This window comes from Epinephelus moara, chromosome 20 (genome assembly GCF_006386435.1).
Source record: "Epinephelus moara isolate mb chromosome 20, YSFRI_EMoa_1.0, whole genome shotgun sequence".
Lineage (NCBI taxonomy): Eukaryota > Metazoa > Chordata > Actinopteri > Perciformes > Serranidae > Epinephelus > Epinephelus moara.
In genome coordinates, this window is record NC_065525.1 from 4642120 (window position 1) to 4662739 (window position 20620).

The 20620-nt window shown below is 41.2% G+C and overlaps 2 protein-coding genes across 4 annotated transcripts in view; both read right to left on the reverse strand.

The window, feature by feature from the left end:
* Positions 1 to 4545, reverse strand: part of zgc:158868 (uncharacterized protein LOC791147 homolog) — a 23818-nt gene extending 19273 nt beyond the window's left edge. The window contains exons 1-2 of one of the 3 annotated variants that reach the window (XM_050072290.1): positions 4197 to 4537; positions 338 to 392 (exon numbers count right to left, since the gene is read on the reverse strand). In XM_050072290.1, coding sequence (XP_049928247.1) covers positions 338 to 392; positions 4197 to 4343 — 202 coding nt within the window. In that variant the 5' untranslated portion in view covers positions 4344 to 4537. Of the gene's footprint in view, positions 1 to 337; positions 393 to 4196 lie in introns of all 3 variants that reach the window. The other 2 variants (XM_050072292.1, XM_050072291.1) reach the window with 2 other exon arrangements.
* Positions 4546 to 8055: 3510 nt separating this feature from the next.
* LOC126407430 (G1/S-specific cyclin-D1-like) lies at positions 8056 to 18494 on the reverse strand. Its single transcript, XM_050072308.1, has 5 exons — positions 18080 to 18494; positions 16202 to 16417; positions 15502 to 15661; positions 11648 to 11796; positions 8056 to 11116 (listed from the first exon to the last, which is right to left on the reverse strand). Exons 1-5 carry the CDS (start codon positions 18281 to 18283, stop codon positions 10955 to 10957), a joined length of 891 nt encoding a protein of 296 aa, XP_049928265.1. The 5' UTR covers positions 18284 to 18494; the 3' UTR covers positions 8056 to 10954.
* Between the last annotated feature and the right edge of the window lie 2126 nt (positions 18495 to 20620).

Here is a 20620-nt window from a genome sequence, read left to right on the forward strand (position 1 = left end):
GACTGAGCTCCCCCCCCCCCCCCCCCCCCCCCCCCTACTTTGAGAGGCATTGCAGCCAGATGTTGAAAAGTTGTTAATACATCAATCTCTCCACTATGTCAGTTAGTGGTCTGTGGAAATAAAAATTCACAGGATCTGTTCCCTTTGGTAACAGCAGCTAAAGTTACACTGAAATTACACGTTGTGTATTTGTCATTCAGTCACTAATCCGTGCAGACAAATTATTAAATTGAGATCACTAACATTTTTACTTCTTAATGATACCTTTGTAATATTTGAATCCTGTAAATGTATATAACAGTATCTACAGAGATATATGAGGATGTGTTGTGTTTACCTAATTTGATGATCGTGATCTTTCCAGGATATTGAGTGGGGAGGTCTCTCAGGGCCTGAGGGGAGCAGATATAAAGAGGGAGACATGGATAATGAAGATAGACAACAAGGGAAGAATGGATAGACAGAGACAGACAGAGTAAGTAGTCCATACACGACATTTGATGAACAATGATTTGGTCCATGACAGTAAAAACTGAGAAGACATCAAATTATACCTTTCTTAAATTATACTCATCTAATGCAAGCAGCGATGTTGAGCTGCAGGCAATAAACATATGGCTTTACAGAATACAAACCACAATATAGATTAAATATAATACAGTAGGTGCACACATACTGACATACACACATACTACAGAAAAGTAATATGTATGATACCTATAATTTCAGACCACTTTGGAGCTGTTGGAATAGATATTTTCTGTAGGAAAAATATGTCCTCCCAGCACAGACTTTCTCTCTCTCTTTATACTACCTGTTGCGTGACGCTGTTTAGAGAATTTGTGTGTCCACCACAGCACAGGATCCTAATTTGCTTTGAATTGACACTGTTTTCATGTCACCAGCAGTGTTGTGCTAGTAACTGAAAAATAGTAACTAGTTACCATTACTAGTTACTTCATTAAAAAGTAATTCAGTTAGTAACTCAGTTACTTAAACCAAAAAGTAATGCGTTACTGAGAAAAGTAACTTTTTAGTTACCCTGACCCTGACCCTGACGCACGCGAACTAGTGTCATCTATACTCTAGGCCTGTTTCCACCGCAGGAACTTCGGGGTAATTTTACGGGGCCGGGGCCGTTGGTGTCTCCGCCGCAGGAACCACTCCCGAAGGACAGAGTTCCGGAACTTTTACAGGGGCTAAACAAGTCCCTGCCTCGGAGTAGGTACTCAGAACGGCCCTGAAAAACTCCTGGGTGGGGCTTGGGGTTTACTTGGTGCTGATTGGATATACTCAAGGTGGGATGTGACGTCAACAGAAAGCGACAAAATAGCCGGCATTTTTAAAACTCAGCAGACGTCTTCTCCTCTCGTTCATAGCTTCCACCGCCATGTAAACGAAGAGACACACCAGAAACCCAGCAACCACCTCAGCTCCTTCCATGTTGATAATCGTCTTTCTTATGTCTGCTTCGTACTTCTGCTTCTTCTTCTTTGTTGTTGCTGTTCTTTGTTTGTTTCTTTGTTGCGTCGCCCCGGTCAAAATGGTCGCGCAACGATTACGTCACATCCAGAGCCCAGTAACTTTACAGGAACCTTCCTCCTACTCCGCCCTCTCAGTGGAGACAAGACGGTTGAAAGGGCCGTGCGAGAGGACGTTCCTGTAAAGTTCCTGCCCCCCAAATAGTACCAGGAACTTCTTCAGTGGAAACGGGCCTTCTGAGTATGTCCTGGCTGTAGATGACTGAGTGGGAACGCTAGAGGGCGCTAGGTGCTTTTCTTTTTTGCAGTGTAGTTCTTCTAAGTCACAAAGAAGACAACGTTGCTAAGAAGGATCATGTTTTGGGAAACTCAGCCCTGCAGCCCAAAACATTTCCTAACTGTATTGGCTCGTAGCTACATCGCCTAAGCGACAGCGGATGGAGTTTAACCAAGGGACTGTTAGACTACAACTTGACAAAACTATTGAACGGTATAGGAAACATGCAACCGTCTTCTACAGTGGAGTCACTCGCTGTCAGGCAGCTAAACGTTTTTCAACTACGGTACTTGGATACAAATATGTGCAACTTCTGACACTGAATTTTGTGGTGAGGATGCAGGAAAGGTTTTCTTCTGATGACTCTTCCATAAAGGTCATATTTGTACAGGTGTCACTGCACAGTGGAACAGTGCACCACCACTCCAGAGTCTGCTAAATCTTCCTGCAGGTCTTTTGCAGTCAAACGGGAGTTTTGATTTGCCTTTCTACCAATCCTATGAGCAGTTCTCCTGGAAAGTTGTCTTGGTCTTCCAGACCTCAGCTTGACCTCCACAGTTCCTGTGAAGTGCCATTTCTTAATTACATTGTGAACTGAGGAAACAGCTACCTGTAAACACTTTGCTATCTTCTTATAGTCTTCTCCTACATTGTGGGCATCAGTTATTTTGGTTTTCAGTGCTAGGCAGCTGTTTAGATGAGCCCATGGCTACTGGTTGTTGGGACAATGTTTCAGGAGTCAAAGTATTTATAAAGCTTGGAAAATTTGCATCATCTGGCCTTTCCTAATGATGATTGTGAACAAGTCAGAGCCCTTACAAGCTAATTAAGGTCTGAGACCCTGGTATAGGTTGTCTGAGAGCTCAAATGTCTTGGGGCGCCCAAACGTTTGCATGGTGCTCCTTTCCTTTGATTGTTTCTCTTTAAATAAATAAATTTTGACCAGGTGTGCCAAAGATTTTGCATGCCACTATACCTTTAGTACTGCATGTTACACCCAGCACAGTGTCATTGAAATTTCATTTATTCTCTGTCATTTTCATTTAACTGTCTGAGTTTTATCTCTTTTCTGGTTAATTCTAGTGGGGCTACACTGAGGAAGCCCCCCAACCTTTCTTTCAATGTGCTTGGACCATGATACTTTCCAGTGGATCAGTCTGCAGCTTTAATGGGTACTTTATTGAAGTCATGTCATGTGACTATGTGATGTGATTTTGGTTTTTGTCTCTGTTTGATGTAAGTGACACTGCTTTACTGAGCTTACCTACCATACTGTAAGCAATTTTCACCGACCTCTGCTGTGTGGTTATTAATGAATGATTGATGACACTATAGAGCAATAAAACAGCCTAATAAATAAATAGCCTTGGACAAAGGCTAAAATATGATAAAATATGAGATACTGATACATATTTGTGGGCCTATCATATGAGAAACAACTGATAAGTGCTGAGCTTAGCACAACAAACGGAATGGCGTGCGAGTCAGTTACTATGAGGAGCCCAAATGAATACACTGGAGCTGGAAGACCCACGTGTGGGTTCCCGGTGTGCTGGTCAGCTACAACAACACTGGAGAAAGAATCGTGCAGAAGGTGTCAGCATTGCTCCACAGTTGGGGATTGTGAATGGAATAACATCCAGCATGCTAATGCACCTTTGACCGCGTCATCCAGATCTGCTGATCACCAGAACGAGGAAAAAAACAGGCCAGAGCCCAGCTCCTTATCCCTGCTGCATCTAAGCAACCTTTAGGGTGGCTGTGGCTCAATGGTAGAGCGGGTTGTCCACCAATCGGGAAATCAGCAGTTTGATCCACAGCTCTTCCAGTCCCCATGTCGAGGTATCCTTGGGCAAGATACTAAACCCCACAGTGCACTGGCTTGCTGTTCCACTAGTGTGTGAGAGTATGTGAATGTTTACTAAATAGCAGGTTGCACCATGTATGGTAACCTCAGCTACCAGTGTGTGAATGTGTGTATGAATGGGTGAATGTGACATGTAGTGTAAATGCTCTTTGAGTGGTCGAAAGACTAGAAAGGCGCACATGCATTCCATTTCCCATTTAGACGCAAAAGCAGAACAGGATGTTGTAGACAGGTATATGAATGTAAACACACTGAACATGCTGATGCATCATACAGCATCAGCAAGATGTGGTGATCACCAGCATCCTTCTACGATATGGCCTTTAATGACATGACAAAACAAAACAACTTTGGGGGATATTTTTTTCTTGTGGAACATTGACGAAAGTGGTGTGGTGTGGATGAATAACAAAATGAAAACAATAAACACTTTAGGATGGTAATGCGTTATGTGACATTGTGATAATATTACAGGAACACCTGTCAGTAACATGTATATTTCTTAGTTACTGCTAAAAAGTAATATATACCTGTAACGCACTACCCCTGACACTGTGTGTAACTGTCTCACCTCAGCCCTGGGTCCCTCAGGTGCTCTGCAGCAGGCATAGATGTGAGCCTGCTCCCCCGTCGTCTCTGCCAGCTGTCTGACCAGCTCCAAACCAATGCCTCTGTTCGTCCCAGTCACTAAAATGTTGCCTTCCAGTTTCACTGACATGTTTGCAGCTCAGCAAACACACCCACGCAGCTGTTTGACTGCTATCTCGCGACAGTGTTGTTGTAATGCTGGTTATGTGTGCGTCATGCACTTAATATACTGTAGGTGTGTACTGCACAAGGAGGCTGGAGTAAGCCTCTCACCCACTGTGTACACGTGTTGTTTTTCATCTATTGCACATATGACCTTCCATTTTATATCTAATCTTCTTCTCAGCCAGCAGCAGCTCTTTAGAGTCCTTGTTTAACTTGTCGGACTTTGAGACTCCAGTACTGATGTCTGTCAATAAAGATTTATCCAACCAAAAGCTGCCAATCTTGTCTTGCCTCATTCAGCTGATTTTTTGCTTGACCTTATCACAGTGCACATTTACCAACATTAGAAAAATTGTGATCATTCAAGATACCATTAACCTTACACCATCAAGCATGAAGTGTGATATTCTCCCAGAGAGCATTAGTAAAGATGTGATCATGTCATGACTGACAAAAACTATCACAAACTAAAGAATTGTGCCTCTTCCTGTCTAAGTTAGTACAGACAGACTGAAGCCTCTCGCAATAAGCCAGCAGAGGAAAGAGCAGTCATTTTGGTTTGAACTGAGAAGGAGTTTCATCGCAATTAACTATCACTTGAGCAGTTAAACAGGCTGTAATTTACTTGTATTATTTTAATTTACTCTGTAATTAAATTTATTTACAGCTGCACTAATCAATATTTTCATTTTAATGATAGGCAAAAGCAGGCACACGCACAGATAGACTCCAGGTAGTGCTCAAGCATCTGCCCTTTTGGCCTCTGATTGGATAAGCTCCCTTTTTTGAAAGATTTTTCTTCTGTTTCTTTCAATAATGTTATGTTTTAGTTTTTAAAATTGGCCCATGCCATCAATTCTCAATTAAAAGTGTGTTGTCTGCTCTGCCAACAGCTGCACTTGAGTCAAAGCCCTGCGGCTCCTTCTTGAACTTCCCTTGTCAAAACCACCACAATTAACACATGCAAATCAAGCGCCCTGTGGAGTAGCATCCACATCACCCTGGCCTGCTTTCACGGACAGCCAGGTAACTATAGTGTTTGCCCTGTCATTGTTTGTCACTGTTGTGAAATTAAACCACCATTAAAACATGTCAATACGGCCAGTCTAATTGAGGCAGTAACCCACAATTTAGTTTAATAACAAGTAAGCTAGTCTGTCATAAAATCACACCGTCTCCCTCCAAACTCTCTGGCAGATTCAGGTTCACCAACTACCTGGTGCAAGTGGAGACAGACACCAGACTGCTTTCTCATTCTCATGTGTCTTTATAAACCAACAGTCAACTTGAAATAATGTTTACATCTCCCACACTGTGGTTCTGATAACTCACTTTAACTAATCTGACATGGTTTGGTTCTGCATGTACAATACTTGCCTTGTGTAGTGCAGGTGCACAGAGGAGGAGAGAAGGAGTGCAGAGCTGCAGCCACTGCACACCTCTGTTCTGTTATTATTTTTTTTAGAAGATAAATAGTATGGCAGGGTGCACTTGGTGAGTCCATGAAAAAAAACTGCATACTTGCAAAAGATATTTGTGGAAGGGGTGCTCATTTTGTTACTCAAGCACATGCCCCACAACGTGTCTGTTCACAGCACTGGGCAGAAGACTCTGTGTAATGTTTAAAGAATTGCTTATCGTGATTAGGCCACTAAGAGCTATCTGCAACTCTGCAGTTCTCCTCAGCTCTAAGGATCCTTTTTAGCCTTGTTTAGTTATTGTTTTGGTTTTACAGCTTGCAACTCCACTGTTTTAGTTTAGTATCATCTTTAATCAGCCTAGTTTCCAGCAGCAGCAGTTTTAATGAAAAAGCTCTGATAAAGCCACTGTACACTACCTGTTCATCAGCAAACAGCAGACAGACATAGTTAGAGTCTTGCTGCTTAACATAATGAAGCATTAAGCAGCTAAAGAGACAGATGTTTATCAATCAATCAATTTTATTTATAAAGCCCAATATCACAAATCACAGTTTGCCTCACAGGGCTTTACAGCATACGACATCCCTCTGTCCTTATGACCCTCGCAGCGGATAAGGAAAAACTCCCCAAAAAAACCCTTTAACGGGGGAAAAAAACGGTAGAAACCTCAGGAAGAGCAACTGAGGAGGGATCCCTCTTCCAGGACGGACAGACGTGCAATAGATGTCGTACCGAACAGATCAACATGATAAATTAACAGTAACTGTTATCTCAGGAGACGAAACAGAGCTAAAAATAGGATGAATATTGGACTTACATTCATAAAGTGACACAAACACCACTCTAAATGAATGCTAATGCTGCTCTGTGTCTGCTGGTTGCATGTATAGACAAGTTTGCAGCTGTTTGTCATATCAGCATCATAATATGTTTGATAATATGTTAATATTTATCTTGTTTCTCTGGAGGGATTTTACTGTTGATTTTTAAATGAATGGGAGCACATCACTTTTGGTATCCACCATCTCCTACATCATGTTGGGATCTTAAACTTCCACACATCTCTTTTTCTGACATCCACAGATATCTGAAACTATGGATGAGTTTTCTGTTCCTATATGTGTTCTTGTATTCAGTGTCACAGAACTGATAAATACAAATACTCATGCAGTATAATCCAAGTCTCATTTATCCAGTTGAATGCTCAGTTCTTCCCAAACACGTGCATTTTCGTTAAAACCTGCTATTTAAAACTGAACAGAAAGTGAAACATATCTATGCTTTCTTCAAAGCCAGATTTCAAAATTAAGGTTTTTTAAAGAAAATTCATGTGTTTAGGAAGTATTGAGCATACATCTGGCTAAATGAGACTTCGATTTTACTGCATGAGTTGTGTGAGAGTTTGTAAACAGATGTGTTGATATAGTTTTACTGTTAAAGCAGTCCTCAGTCAATTAACAAATAAATATGTTCACCATTTTCCATGGAGGGTTGTGAAAAAAACTGTGAAAAAAGTTTTTGCCACAAGTCAAGGTGACATGGCATGTGGGTCAAGTACTCCATAAACAATACAAAGTAAACCGGGGAAGTGCGCTTGCACAAATCTGAAAGGTAAAGACAGCACCTTGCATGATAGTGATTGCATTGCAGCAAATGCACAGATGCGAAATGTCATTTCTTATTATGCATCTTGCTCTAGGTCCCCCCTCTGTCATCTGAACTTTGAAAATTAATGAGTTTGATCAAAGTTCAATGTCATCGTGATATAAGTATGTACAGGTCTGCATTAAATACTACATTCATTTCTTGTGTACCAGGCCTGCACCTCTTCTTTTCACTTTGTGCCAGATCAATGAAGCCCTGTGTTGAGGCTACTCGCAGTTCAGTTTATGTCTGTACATTTTTGACCCTGTGGGTGGTCAGCCAATAGAGACACTGCTGCACTTTGTTTGGGAATTATTATTCAGACATGTTTCATCACCATGTTTAGCACATGACACCACCAGTCTGCATTGCTCTCATACACTGTTTACAGTGTGTGACTTCCCTGCGGGCCAAGCGTGCAGCTATACCTTAAAACTTAAGTGTTAAGGCATGATCACATAACATTTCTATATTTTAAATATTCACTCCATCTCCCACACACACCTAGTGAAGCCTCAATGATTGACAAGTGTGCATGTGTTGTTTTGGCGTGATCTCCAGCTGCCTCTGGAGGACTTGCAGGTCAGAGTTTGACTGACCAAGCATATGTGCCGACTCAGCCAACAGAGACACTGATTAACTGTGTTTGGCATAAATATGAAATAATATGAACATCAACAGGCTTTAAGAATGTTATCAGTTTTCCTTTAATTCATTTTTACACTCTGTCCTTAGACAGACATAGAAAGCACCAACATAGGGCTTAACCTGATACAAGCTTATATCATGTGGGCAAAACCCTAAAAAAAAATAAAAAATAAAAAATAAAAAGTTGATCATACCACTATAAAAGGTACATCAATTTGTTGTGGCTTCTCTATTCAAGAAGCAAAACATTAGTACCTTCAAGAACCACTGTGTGGCAATGTTAACAGAGCAGCTGAATTCACAGAGACTTTCTTCTCTTTTAGAACAACTCAACTTTAAGCTGTAAAGTCAAGTGACAGGAATAATAAATATAAGAAGCAAAATAAAGTAGTACACTTGATATCTTACTTTAGTTCATGAGTACAGCTTTGTCCCTTTTTCCTAGACAGAAAAACTTGCTGTGTGTAGTTAAAAAATTGTCCTGTTTGATAAACAGTTCATTATTAGTTAAGTAATCAGAGACAACGCCCAGAAAAAGACAGGAAGTATTATTGCATTTTCAAATTTTTGCTTGTGTGGAAAACAATAGGTTTCTTATCTCATTACAGTCTTCCATAACTGTAACCATGTAAAATCCCTTGATATGCTGTGGACAGATACTGTGCCTGTTTTGCTCCTGATGCACACAGAAAATGCAATGTGACGTGTTGCCACAAGGTTAATGACCTTGATGTCAGAGATCCTTGCTCTTATTCAGATAACACTGCAGTTTGATGGCTACTACATCCCAAATGTCTGACTTCCCTCTGGTGGCGTAAGATACACACTACACAACACTACACAGCATCCCATTAGAACAGTGGTTTCAGTTTGGCAGTTTATAACACCTTCCACTTTACACAACCACACAACCATATCCTTTTTTGGGTATCAATTCAGGGACCTAAACCTCACAGTTACAGATCATGTTATGTGGTTACTATTGTTCATTTTTGCCAGTTCTTCATCATAATGTAAATTATATCACACTTTTTTGTTTGTTTGGTTGTTACCATTTTGTTGTCCGTGAGAGGGCAACTGTCTGGTGATCGACTTCTTAAGCCCCATTTCCACCAAGCAGTACGATACGGTTCAATTCAGTTCAGTATGAATGTTTTCCGTTTCCTCTGTGAAAAGTTGAGGATGGTACCAACTGTTCCTTACCATCCCCTTTTTTTTTTTTTTTTCCAAAGATATTTTTAGGGCATTTTTTTGCCTTTAATCAACAGGACAGTGAGAGGGAGAGACATGCAGCAAAGGGCCACAGGCTGGACTCGAACGTGGGCCGCTGCAGCAACAGCCTTGTACATGGGGCCCCACCATCCCCATTTTTGGTCACCCTTCTGTTGGGGTGCCTAGCACACAGATCTGGTACTAACAGGTGGCACTAGAAACGCGATAGCAGACAGTCACTTTTGCTCAGGGCAGAGTTGTAGCTTGTTTTGAGGCTTATGTAACCAATGTTCATACCGTGGCAAGTTTTACATATATGAATATGGCGTTTAAATATACATTTATTTCAACCGCATTATGTGAACGGCACATATTCTTATCCTCACTTGGAGGGGGGAAAAAAGCGCTGCAGAGCATTGCTCATGTGGGCTCCAGCAACACTAAACCCCTGCGCTTGCCTGCTACCAAACGGAAAGGGACTAAATGCACACACCTGTTTTTTCTAGATATCCCATGGAGACACTGCAGCCTGTTTGATTTTGTTCGACGTGCAACCCCATTCTGTGGACAATAAGGGGGTAGACTTCCCTCTGTGTCACCAGTGATGCGGTAATACAGTGAGTGCTAGACAGAGCAGTGAGCGACAACAAGGGTACTGTTTGTGGTGGAAACGCTAAAGGGATCTAGGTGCCATGTCTGAAGGGTTACTTTTGGTTCCAGATGTACAGTACTGAAAGTGTTTGGTGGAAACAGGGCTTTACTTTCCATCTTGACCAGGGCCTGTGTTTATCAAACTGCTGAAAGTGATACATAAATGGAAACCTCCATCCCTTTTACTCTTAGTTTCAAACTTAAAATTTAACCTATTTTTTATAATATGGCTTAAACATGCTCCTAAATTTAAGAAAGGCCTCTTAAATTGGCTCAACCCTTCTTAAACATGTTTTAAAATGGCTGTATAATGCAGTATAGGTAATATGTATAACATCTAATATGAGGGAAAGACATATAATACAGAATAAGCTTGTTGTAGGAGACTGTTTCCTGCTGCTACTTTCCGGTGAACTGTTATCTCCAAATGCATATTTAATGGGATGCGTTGTTTCCATTTCATCACTTGAAAGCTGCTCTTAAAGTCTGCTTCAGCACTTCACGATCAGCAGGTGTAGATTGCTTGATAAATCTGTCTTATTGTTCACTTACAGCAAATTACTTATCTGCATTCTTAATGTAATTCTTAAGTGTTTGATAAATACAGGACCAGGGACGTCTGAACGTACCAGTTAGTTTCAGTCTCTGAGGCTACACAGTTTCACTTTGGGAGGAGGCAACAACACCTTGGTGGGCACATACCCACAGGTAAGAAACCCCACTTGACAGACATTACTCTTTCAGCTATTCCGTCAGTGGTAGCTGAATTCCAGTCTTAAGGTGTCAATGTCTTGGATGTGACGTGTCCACATCGCATGCTGATCCTCGCCATAGTTCATACTGGACTTCATATGAACAGTTCTGATACGCTGTTGAGTCCCTTTACTTGTTAGCGCTCCACAATACACACCACATCATGTTAAACATAACCATGTGTGTTTTTGTATTTGTCAGTCCAACCTGCTTCTCTTTTCTCACCAAGCAACATGACTGGCAACACTCAGATGTTTATGTCCCGGACATCTGTGGGTGTAGTTGAGAGGTCCTGCCCCTCACTGATGTTCTTAGTTTCCATGGTAACTGAGTGTTGCGGTTGTGGTGCCTGTCTGAGACTGGTTTCCAGCAGTGACTCGATTTGCTCCTGACAAGACCTGAGACAGTCCTGTAGGGAGAGAGTCCAGGTTAGTTTGAAATCAGTGGTTATCTTAGTTCACTGAGTGTCAATTGGTATGTTTACATGACATTAGAGAAAATCCATTTATCGTGTTAGTCCAACTAAAACCAGACTTTCAAAATACATGTCAACATGTTAGTTCGACTGAAATCATACTAAATCGAACACACCCAGAAAATGCAACTGGGAGTCTAATTACTCCTGCATGTATACAGTCAATCGGACTTGTCTAACTTGTTTGTCGATTATTTGGTCTGTGAAGTAATAGGTCAAACCGGAAAAAGGTCCAATCGTAACAAACGGAAAGGGGGCATATCGCCACCTATCCTAGCGATGTCAGACATACTTGAGTCAATAAATCGATTCCCCTCCTGTGCTTGTATACTGGGACAAGGACAGTAGTCCAATTAAATGGCCTAGCCGAGCTATAACCATTGCTCAACTTAAATATGCATGTAAACGTACTGTATGTGTATGTGTACTGGGTACTGTCATGAACATGGAAATGGATGTACCCACCGGGTCACTCCTGATGGTCTGTGCCAGGTGCTCCGTCAGTTTCTGAGACATCATGGCATTGCCCACCATTCTCATCTGTAGACCCTCCACCGCTGCCACCATGCTGCCTGCTGCCACCATCGACGGAGGGCTAGCAATAAATTTAACATCTGTGGAGCATCAGAATAGGACTTAATGTTAATACGGCACATTTTAAATAGGGAGTGGCAGTAGAAGAGGACCAAAGTCACAGAGTCAAAGCTGTTTCAGTGAGGATTCAAACTGAAAAAAACTCTGCGTTAGAACAACACATAAGGCTGCCTTAGTGGGAGGAATTTGTTTAAGGTACTGGTTAGAAAATGAAATAAGATCCACTAAGTCCAGTTGGAACAACATAAATGCTGAAATTTCCCTTTAATGTTCCCCTCACTAAAGTATTATGGAAATATTAACCAGCAGCAGTAGCTGTTTGATGTTTGTTGTTGTTTGATAGGTAACAGTGGCGTAAAGGTAAAAATCCTGATGGCCCAGTTATATAATACAAGAGTCCATGGAGAATTTAATTTTTTTTTTAAGAAACTAATTGTTTTTTTTTTGTTGATTTTTCATGTGTTCTTCAGAGCTGTGTCAAATTTTGCCCAGTTTACACCATAAAATATCCAAGTTGCTGTCCTGTTCACACTACACAACTTGCTGGCTTGTAATCAACAGTCTTGAAGTCATCCTGGTTTTCACACTACATGACTGCCCAGCGACAGGGGGTCACATACTGCAAGATCTTTCACCAGGAGGAATCTAGGAGGTATGTCTGGTCTCCAAACTGCATTTTGTCACAAATACACTTGCTCGTTATTGTTACACAGGAAATTATGTCACACCACGCACACGACAGCAGGGTTCCTACAGCTTAAGACAAGTTAGATTTAAGACTTTTTAATGCCACTCTGACTTCAATTTAACCAATTTTACAATGACAGAAATTGAAGGGTAAAAACATAACTAAACTGACATTACTTGGGGTAAGGAACAATTTTGCCTAAATATTTATTCTTACATAAAACATGACTTTTTTGGCTTGTGGCATAGACGAGGGTGGAACAGAAGCACCTACGTTTGTTGGCAATTTTACATAGAGATTTTGTGTTTCTTACTCTGCACATGGAGCTCCACTGCCTTGATTCCCATCACACTGAGTTATAAAAACCGCATATGTTCCCATTTACTGGTTTCAGCAATGCCATAACAATAATTAGGCTCCAGTTTCTACCTACAGCACCTGACATTTTGATTTTTGAGGTACTGGTGCGTGTGACTATCACAATAAAAACATGAATGAAGCTCAGGCTTTCACAAACTGACTGTAGCATTTTATTTTCAGTGGTTATGTCTAAGTTAGCTCAGTTTTGCCAAAAAACAAAACAAAACCACACAACAAAAACAAAACATAAATTAAATAAACAGAAATTAAAATGCTGTCATCCATTTGTGAAAGCTGAACCAGCCACCATATTAATTTTAAACATCATTTTTCAAACAGATTTGTGTCATCAAAGTGTGGGCAGTTGGTGCAGATGAATGGTGTTTGTCTTCCCTCCACGCTGCCTGGAGCTCCCCGCTCACCCACTAGCGAGGGTCTCAGAGTTTGCGGTCATCCAGCGGAGTTTTGACAGACACAACACTGGCGGATGAGCATGGAGCTCCAGGTGCTGGCAGCCCAGAGGGAAGCTAACATTAATGTTACCTTGTGTCAGATCCACTCTGTGGACCGGATGCTTTCTATTTAGGTGCTGAAGTATTGACAAAAGGCTATTGTGGCAAGCTAGTTTGGTTTTAATAAAGACGCAGAGTGTAGATTTGGTGCTTTCAGCTTAAAATGATCCCAAACTTTTAACACTCTCTCTCGTTTTCTCTGGCCTGTCTCTTCTCCTCTCATTATTTCTCTCTCATTCATCATTCTGCAATACGCTCAATCAATTCACATCCTGTACTCTGAGCATGGATTTAAGATTTTAACGTGTCTTCTCCACGCAAGTTGTCTGCTGAGTAAACGCGTTGTACCACACTAAAAATCTTCTGTGCCAAATACAGTGCACTGTATATAGTTATATGGCGACACTTCGATTCAGACAATTTGCAACAACGATTTTCAGTTTTAGCCCTAAATGCAATGTCAGAACAAAAAACTATTCATAAAATCCTACCTCACGTCTCAACATGAAGGTCTTTACAGACCTTCTTTTTACTTTAATGAATTCAGTGTGTTTAAGGATCTGCAGGAACCCTTAAGACCAGATTTTTTTGTTGTTGTTGGCATGCGTGTTCACAAAATAGCCTATTTCCTTTATAGCCTGTTTCCTCTAGGTGCATCAACAACAACTTTGGTCTGGGCTGTAAATGCAACACTTACAATAAAGTTCCTGCTGTTACAGACGACCTCTTTCCCCAGGTTTCCTCTCAACCCTTGTCTTGTGCTCTCATTGGCTGTAGGTCCAGATATTTAGCTTGCTGCATATCTGGAGTATATCTGCATAAGTGAGCCTCTCAGCATGTATCTTTGACCAGTTCAAACACAGCTCTCCAGTGCCGATTTGCAGTAACAAAATGTATTTTAGCCACCTAAAAAAGTCCCACCTAAAAAAAAAGCACTACCAGTTTAAATGTACACTATATTGAGAATATCTTCACTGCTTTACCTCAATGTCAGACAATGATTTCCAACGGGAAGATGAAGCTGTTGTATCACTCTTCAAAGCCAGCCTCCATTGAGAAGAACAGTGATTTAACATTGCTGAACACAAGAGCTGCTGTTCTGCTGCGGCCTAGATCAGTTGTTTGTTTGTGTTACTGTGTGACTTCGATGTGGAAAGGGTTAGCTCAGATTCACCAAAGTCACACAATGACACTTACAAACTTACTGATCGAAGAAGTGGTAGACCAATAGCTCCTGTGATCAGAGTGCTAAAATGGTGGTGGTAAAATGGTCTCTGGTGTCTGGTGGCTTTGATGGGGAACTGAAGCCATTAACGACGTTCCTGTCAGAACATGCTGTCTGACAGAAAGGATAAGTAGAAAAAATGCTCTCAATATTGCGTACACTTACATTGATATTGATTTTTTTTTTTTTGACTTGACACTGTTCAAAAAACAGCTGTGAAGAAACTGGTTGTTACCTGTTGGAAGCCTCCCCACGTCCTCTCTCCCCTGTGTGTGGCTTTTGACATACTTAGATATTGTGAATCTGGGGCTTAACGGCCTGAGTGCACAGGGCTTAAGAAGAGACAGTAGAGATGTGGCTGTCGCTTTCAGTGAACCTTAAACATCTTGTAGCCTGAATTACAGTTGGAATGGTTGGTCTGGGTGACTGTGTGTCAATGATGTATGAGTACGTTGCAGTGTGTGTTGCTAATAATAATTTGATCACAAAAAACAAAACTGATATTGATTTTTTTGAGGTGAGGCTTTTTTTAAGTGGCTAAAATGTGTTTTTCTTTGCTGACCCTTATCCACAGCAGTAGATTGCTGAGCTTCTGTGTCGGACTCCAGCCTGCTACTTCAAATTGGGAGCATGCAGACTGACATCTACTGTAAGTTATACACTATGGAAGAGTAGCTAATACAACCCCACTCAAAAAAAAAGAACTATCCCTTCAGTGTTTTCCCTTTTTCCTTTAACGCTTTGTTTCGTACTTCTGCTGCAAGGTCGATCTGCTGCATCTTATTTGTTAGACTGTCATAGTGTGCAGTATATTGCACAGCAAATAAAGATGGCCTTAACAAGAGCTGAAGAGGCACTGTCTTTGTAAAACATATCTAATAAGAACTTTCACTTGCTTTTATAAAAGACAGTCATGTATATCAAGTAGTCCCATTCATACCTGTGGCACACAGAGCCACAAAGGTCTGAGCGTGCTTCCTGAGGATGGACCTGTTCTCTCTCCTGACAGGCAGCTGAGACAAAAAGTGGTCAATGAAGTCCAGAGGGGTTACTGAAGCCAGGTCCCACTTCAGCTTGTTCAAAACCAACAGCTCCATTTGCTGTGTGGGCAGAGAAAGGGACAGAAGGACAGGGTCAAGTGTGATCACAACAGACAGATGCAGGGATTAACAGAGATGGCCATGGAGGTTTTTTGTCTACTTATGGGGATTTTTGGCTTTAGGTGGCACTGCATGAAAGGTCTGGGAGTCATCAAAACTATTAGGAATCCTCCTCTGGGAACCATGAACGTCCACAGTGAACTTCCTGACAAAGCAGCCACTTTTTCAAGATACTTAGTCTTGAACTTAAGTGCTGGTCAGTGGGAAATTTGAACCTTGTGATGGGGCTACAAGAAACAGTCAAGAGGTTACTGAAACTATCAGAAGCCATCCTCTAGGGACAATAAAATCCATACCAATCTGGCTGTAAGCTGATGAGATATCCCCATCTGAACAAAAGCGTTCAGACAGACAGACAGACAGACAGACATGCAGGCCAGATACTACACATAGTATCAAACATGTTTCCTGCTCATGACTACACTTGGACTACAGCATCCCCGCTAAGACAGACAGTGTTTTAATGTGATGGTGGCCTACCAGCAGCTGGGTTGGTGTGATAGAGTTGTCTGTGTAGATGCAGAGTTTCTCAGCAGTGAGTGGGATTGTTTCCTTCAGTTTGGATGACAGGAACATACAGGCAGCTCCCAGTAACTGCAGGTGGTTCTTCTTGGTGGGTTCCACTGACAGGAAGCGGTCCATGTAGTTCATAGCCAGAGGGAAAACCTCCTCCTCACATTTCTGTTCCTCACACACCTACACAAACAACCCAGACAACAATACTGCCATTGAACACTGTTTTGTCATCAGTGTTGTAAGAATAATTCGCTGTTACCACTGTCAGTTTGGTTAAAGTCACAAAGGGCCACCGTATTCAGTGCCTATTCAGAGAGTTTTTAACACAGACTTCCACTGACAAAATCGTTTCGAGTTTCAATTATAGTAATAAAATCGTTAATTCAACCAAAAAAAAACCTTCTGTTTTAATTCCTTTGAGGGTAATTTTGACTTATAATGAGAACAATTCTGTAATACCATGATACTGTGAAAGCGCAATATTTTCTAAGACAGTTATTGTACTGTGAAAATCTCATACTGTTACAACCTTAGTGTGAGGATGTATTGCTTTTCTTGGGTTCATGCAATTAACAGAAAACTTTAAAACAAAACACAAGTAAGGGCACAGACTCAAGACAACACCATTTGATTCCAGTAATTAACAGCTGTTGTTTTTTTTAACTCAGATATTGCAGTTTCACCTAAAGGTGATTTGAGATATGTCTTTTCAGTAGTGGGAAGCCACTTATAAAAAAAGAGTCCGTCCAGAAAGAACAAGAAGCAGTGTTACCTCACAGATACGAGGTTTCGTTTTGTCAATGCGTCACAAATACCGAAGCTGAACAGCTTGGTGAAAAAAAGACAAGCACGAGACTTAAATAAGAAAAAGTAGGCACGCGCATATCCAGTCGCTGTCCCACTAACTGTATGTATAAACTGTATAAAGCTAGAGAAATGTTGATTGAAACTGTTAGGCATGTGGAAACGATATAGAGCCTTGATAAAGGTAAGCCCTGTTGTAAGAATAAGAACTGTGAAGTTCCTCACGAGCTCCTAAAACAAAGGCAGCGCGTGGTCTGCAGACTGGCAGCCCGCAACATTTTTCAAAAATGTTTTTAAATATTTTAAGACGTTAAACCATACATTTTGTCATACATCTACCGTGACTTTCAATTTTCTTTTCACGTTATTTAGTTAAACTGGCACGTGCGAGTGGAAATACGTTTTACTGTGAGGTAAAAAAAAAAAAAAAAACGCGTCTGCTGAAGACTTGAGTACCTACTTTACGGTACTTTCAAATTATATTAACTATTTAAGAATACCATTCAGCACAGGACAGCGTCATTACTGCCTTCTTAACAGGCTACTCATACTTATAAAATACATGATATGGACCACGGTCATGTCCATGCCAACCTATATAATGTAATAGCAAGCATTTAAAACAGAACTCCATTGAGAAACAACTTAAAATCCCAACTTGCTGCATTTTTATCCGCAAGACTGCACTAACGTTACCTGTCTTCGCACTACTGGGTCTATGGGACTAGAACTTCAACTCGGCATCAGTTGCGTTCACCTTTGGACAAGATGAATACACCTTTTTCTCCTCTCTTTCCCTTTCAACAAAACCAGTAGTGGTGCTGTTGAGCAGTCTGAATCTACTCCTTAGGTTGTTTGATAATCAGTGTTACACTTATTGTAGCTTGAATGCCGAATTCACCAGCGGCTTTCAATGACTCACAAAGACCTCTTAAACACGTAACTCTGCAGATAAGCAAAGACACGCTGAAATTCCAGTTCTGTGAGGGTGATTCACTTTATACAAAACGTAACATCAAGTATTTGGCTTTAACTCACCTCCAACATCCAGGTAGCCACTATCCTCCTCATGTACGGAGCTATTTCTCTCTGGACGCATTTGAAGTAGTTGGGAGCGGGGAGGTACTTGTCTTCTGCCCGCAACAGAGCATGCAGGACCCGGTCGTTCAACAGGTTGGAGTCCCGGTAGGCCCTCCGGATGGCAGGCCTGTCCCCCTCACAGCACAATAACTGGGGTTCCATTGACTGTGCCTGGAACACTGTGTGTCTCTTTAAGCTGTTGCCTTCGTGTCACTGTGCTGATAAACTTTGAAACTAGCTTCCACTTAACGTAAGCTGACGACAAATCACAAGCCGCTCCACATTTTGTGGACAAAAACCGTCTTCCAACTTTCTTTTGACTCGTGGGAGAATACCTCCAGGTAACTGTTACAATGGTTGTGTAAAATGTAGTGAATTAAATAATTCCTTGTTTGTCTCCGTTGTCCTACTGTGTTTTATTCTTTTTCCGTCGGCCTTAGAGTTACTTTCTTTGTTGCTCAGGACAGACTTAGGGGAAACACCGGAGTGGCTGCTCTTTTCCCACCGTCCATGTGCGGTGGGTTTACCTACATCCCCCAGCTGCTGCGCCGTTTTAAGAGTTGTCCGCGTCAAGTGAATTACCATATAATGACGACATATCCGGCTAAAAAGTTCAAAGTAAAAGCACATTTTCCGTTCTTATCACTCGTTAAAGATAACACTTTTTTCAGTTGCTATTCAAAATGATTGATGATGATGAGGTTACACCCATATATTCACTAAAACACTTATATGCAGAACATAACATTCATTCAGTTGCTTTGCATCTGTTCATCATGCAGGAATGTCTTCTTTTGGCTCAACCTATTTCTCCACGTTTGTCAGCTTTATTTCCCAGTATAAAACATGTGATAGAAAATTAATCAAAACATAATCAAGTGTAATAGGTTACATTACTTTGGTGAAGTATTCAAACAGAAACATTACTAATTACATTTTAAACAGGTAACTAGTAATCTGTAACTTATTATATTTCAAAAGTAACCTTTCCAACACTGTTTCTAAGGTTGGTTCACTAACATTAGTCTACAAGAACACCTACTTTTCCACTTACATCTAGTGATATCCAGCCACATAAATGATCTCTGTTTTGTGTGCTGAGATTTTGAAAAGAAGATTTCTGACACCACCAAAAACACTGAAGGTGAATAGAAATTCATAGCTGTTGTAGAAATGATTGAGAAATTACATTGAAAAACTTGATCCAGGTTTGGGCTATTTCATAAGATTCATAGGCCTCTAGGTGACTTTTGTTAGATTTCAGATTTAGTTCATTGTCACTGTACAAACATACAGTGAAATTCAGGTGCACTCAAGGACCGGGCTCATTTATAAAAACAAGTAATAAATAGTAATAAAATAGTAATAGAAATGAATAAATAAATGCCTCCATTCCAGTCACATTCTACACAATTGTAGCTACCATACACTCATTGCTAATGTATGCAATTAAAATGGGGGAAAAAGTGCTTATGCGTATTATTCCTCATTCCTTTTGTGCCTTCTTGACTAGTAAGGTTATTTTCTGTGCACTACTCTGTCTTCTCTTGTCTTGGTGATCAGCCGCATCACGGTTGTGTCATCTGCAAATTTAACTATGGTGGTGGTGTTATGGGATGGAACACAGTCATGAGTGTACAGAGAGTAGAGAAACAGGCTTACCACACAGCCTTTTGGGGAACCCATGCTAAGTGTCAGAGTGGAGGAACACTGGGGGCCTATCTGGACTGACTGTGGCCTGTTTGTCAAGAAGTCTTTTATCCACAGACAGATGTTGTGGTCTACACCCTGGTCGGACATTTTGGAAACCAGTTGGCTGGGTAAGATGGTTTTAAATGCAGAGCTGTAGTCCACAAACAGCAACCGTGCATACGCCCCTTGTTATTCCAGATGGCGCAGTACAGTGTGGAGGGTGATGGAGATGGCATCATCCGTTGACCTGTTAGTTCTATAGACATATTGGTGGGGGTCTAGGGTGGGTGGCAGAGCAGTCTTGATGTGTTATAGGACCAGTTTCTCCAGGCACTTCATGATTACAGATGTCAGTGCCACATGTCTGTAATTGTTGAGAGATGTTATGACAGTCTGCTTTGGAACTGGCACAATTGTGGACGTCTTTAGGCAGGTGGAGACAGTGCATTGTAACAGAGAAAGGTTAAAGATTTTAATGAGCAGTTCACTTAACCCCGCAGCACAATCTTTAGCTCCGTGTTCACCAAGCAGTACTGTACGGTTCAGTTCAGTTCGGTACGCTTTTTTTCCATTTCCACGAAAAGTTGTGGATGGTACGAATAGAAGCATTCTATACCGTCCCCATTTTTGGTACCTCTTCTGTTGGGTTACCAAGCACACAGATCTGGTACTAAAAGGTGGAGCTGTGAACACTGCAGTCCATTGATTGGTCAATAGTGGACAGTCACTCTGCTCAGGGCTGAGATGTGGCTGGTTTGAGGCTCATGTTACCACTGTTCATATCGTGGAGATTTTTATTAATAAACT

Coding starts and splice junctions, on each gene's coding strand:
- LOC126407430 (XM_050072308.1), bottom strand. CDS start 18,283: ATGGAACCCCAGTTATTGTGCTGTGAGGGGGACAGGCCTGCCATCCGG. Junction 15,662..16,201: donor TCACACCAACCCAGCTGCTG/GTAGGCCACCAT, acceptor CTGCCCACACAG/CAAATGGAGCTGTTGGTTTT. Junction 11,117..11,647: donor AGACCATCAGGAGTGACCCG/GTGGGTACATCC, acceptor CTCTCCCTACAG/GACTGTCTCAGGTCTTGTCA.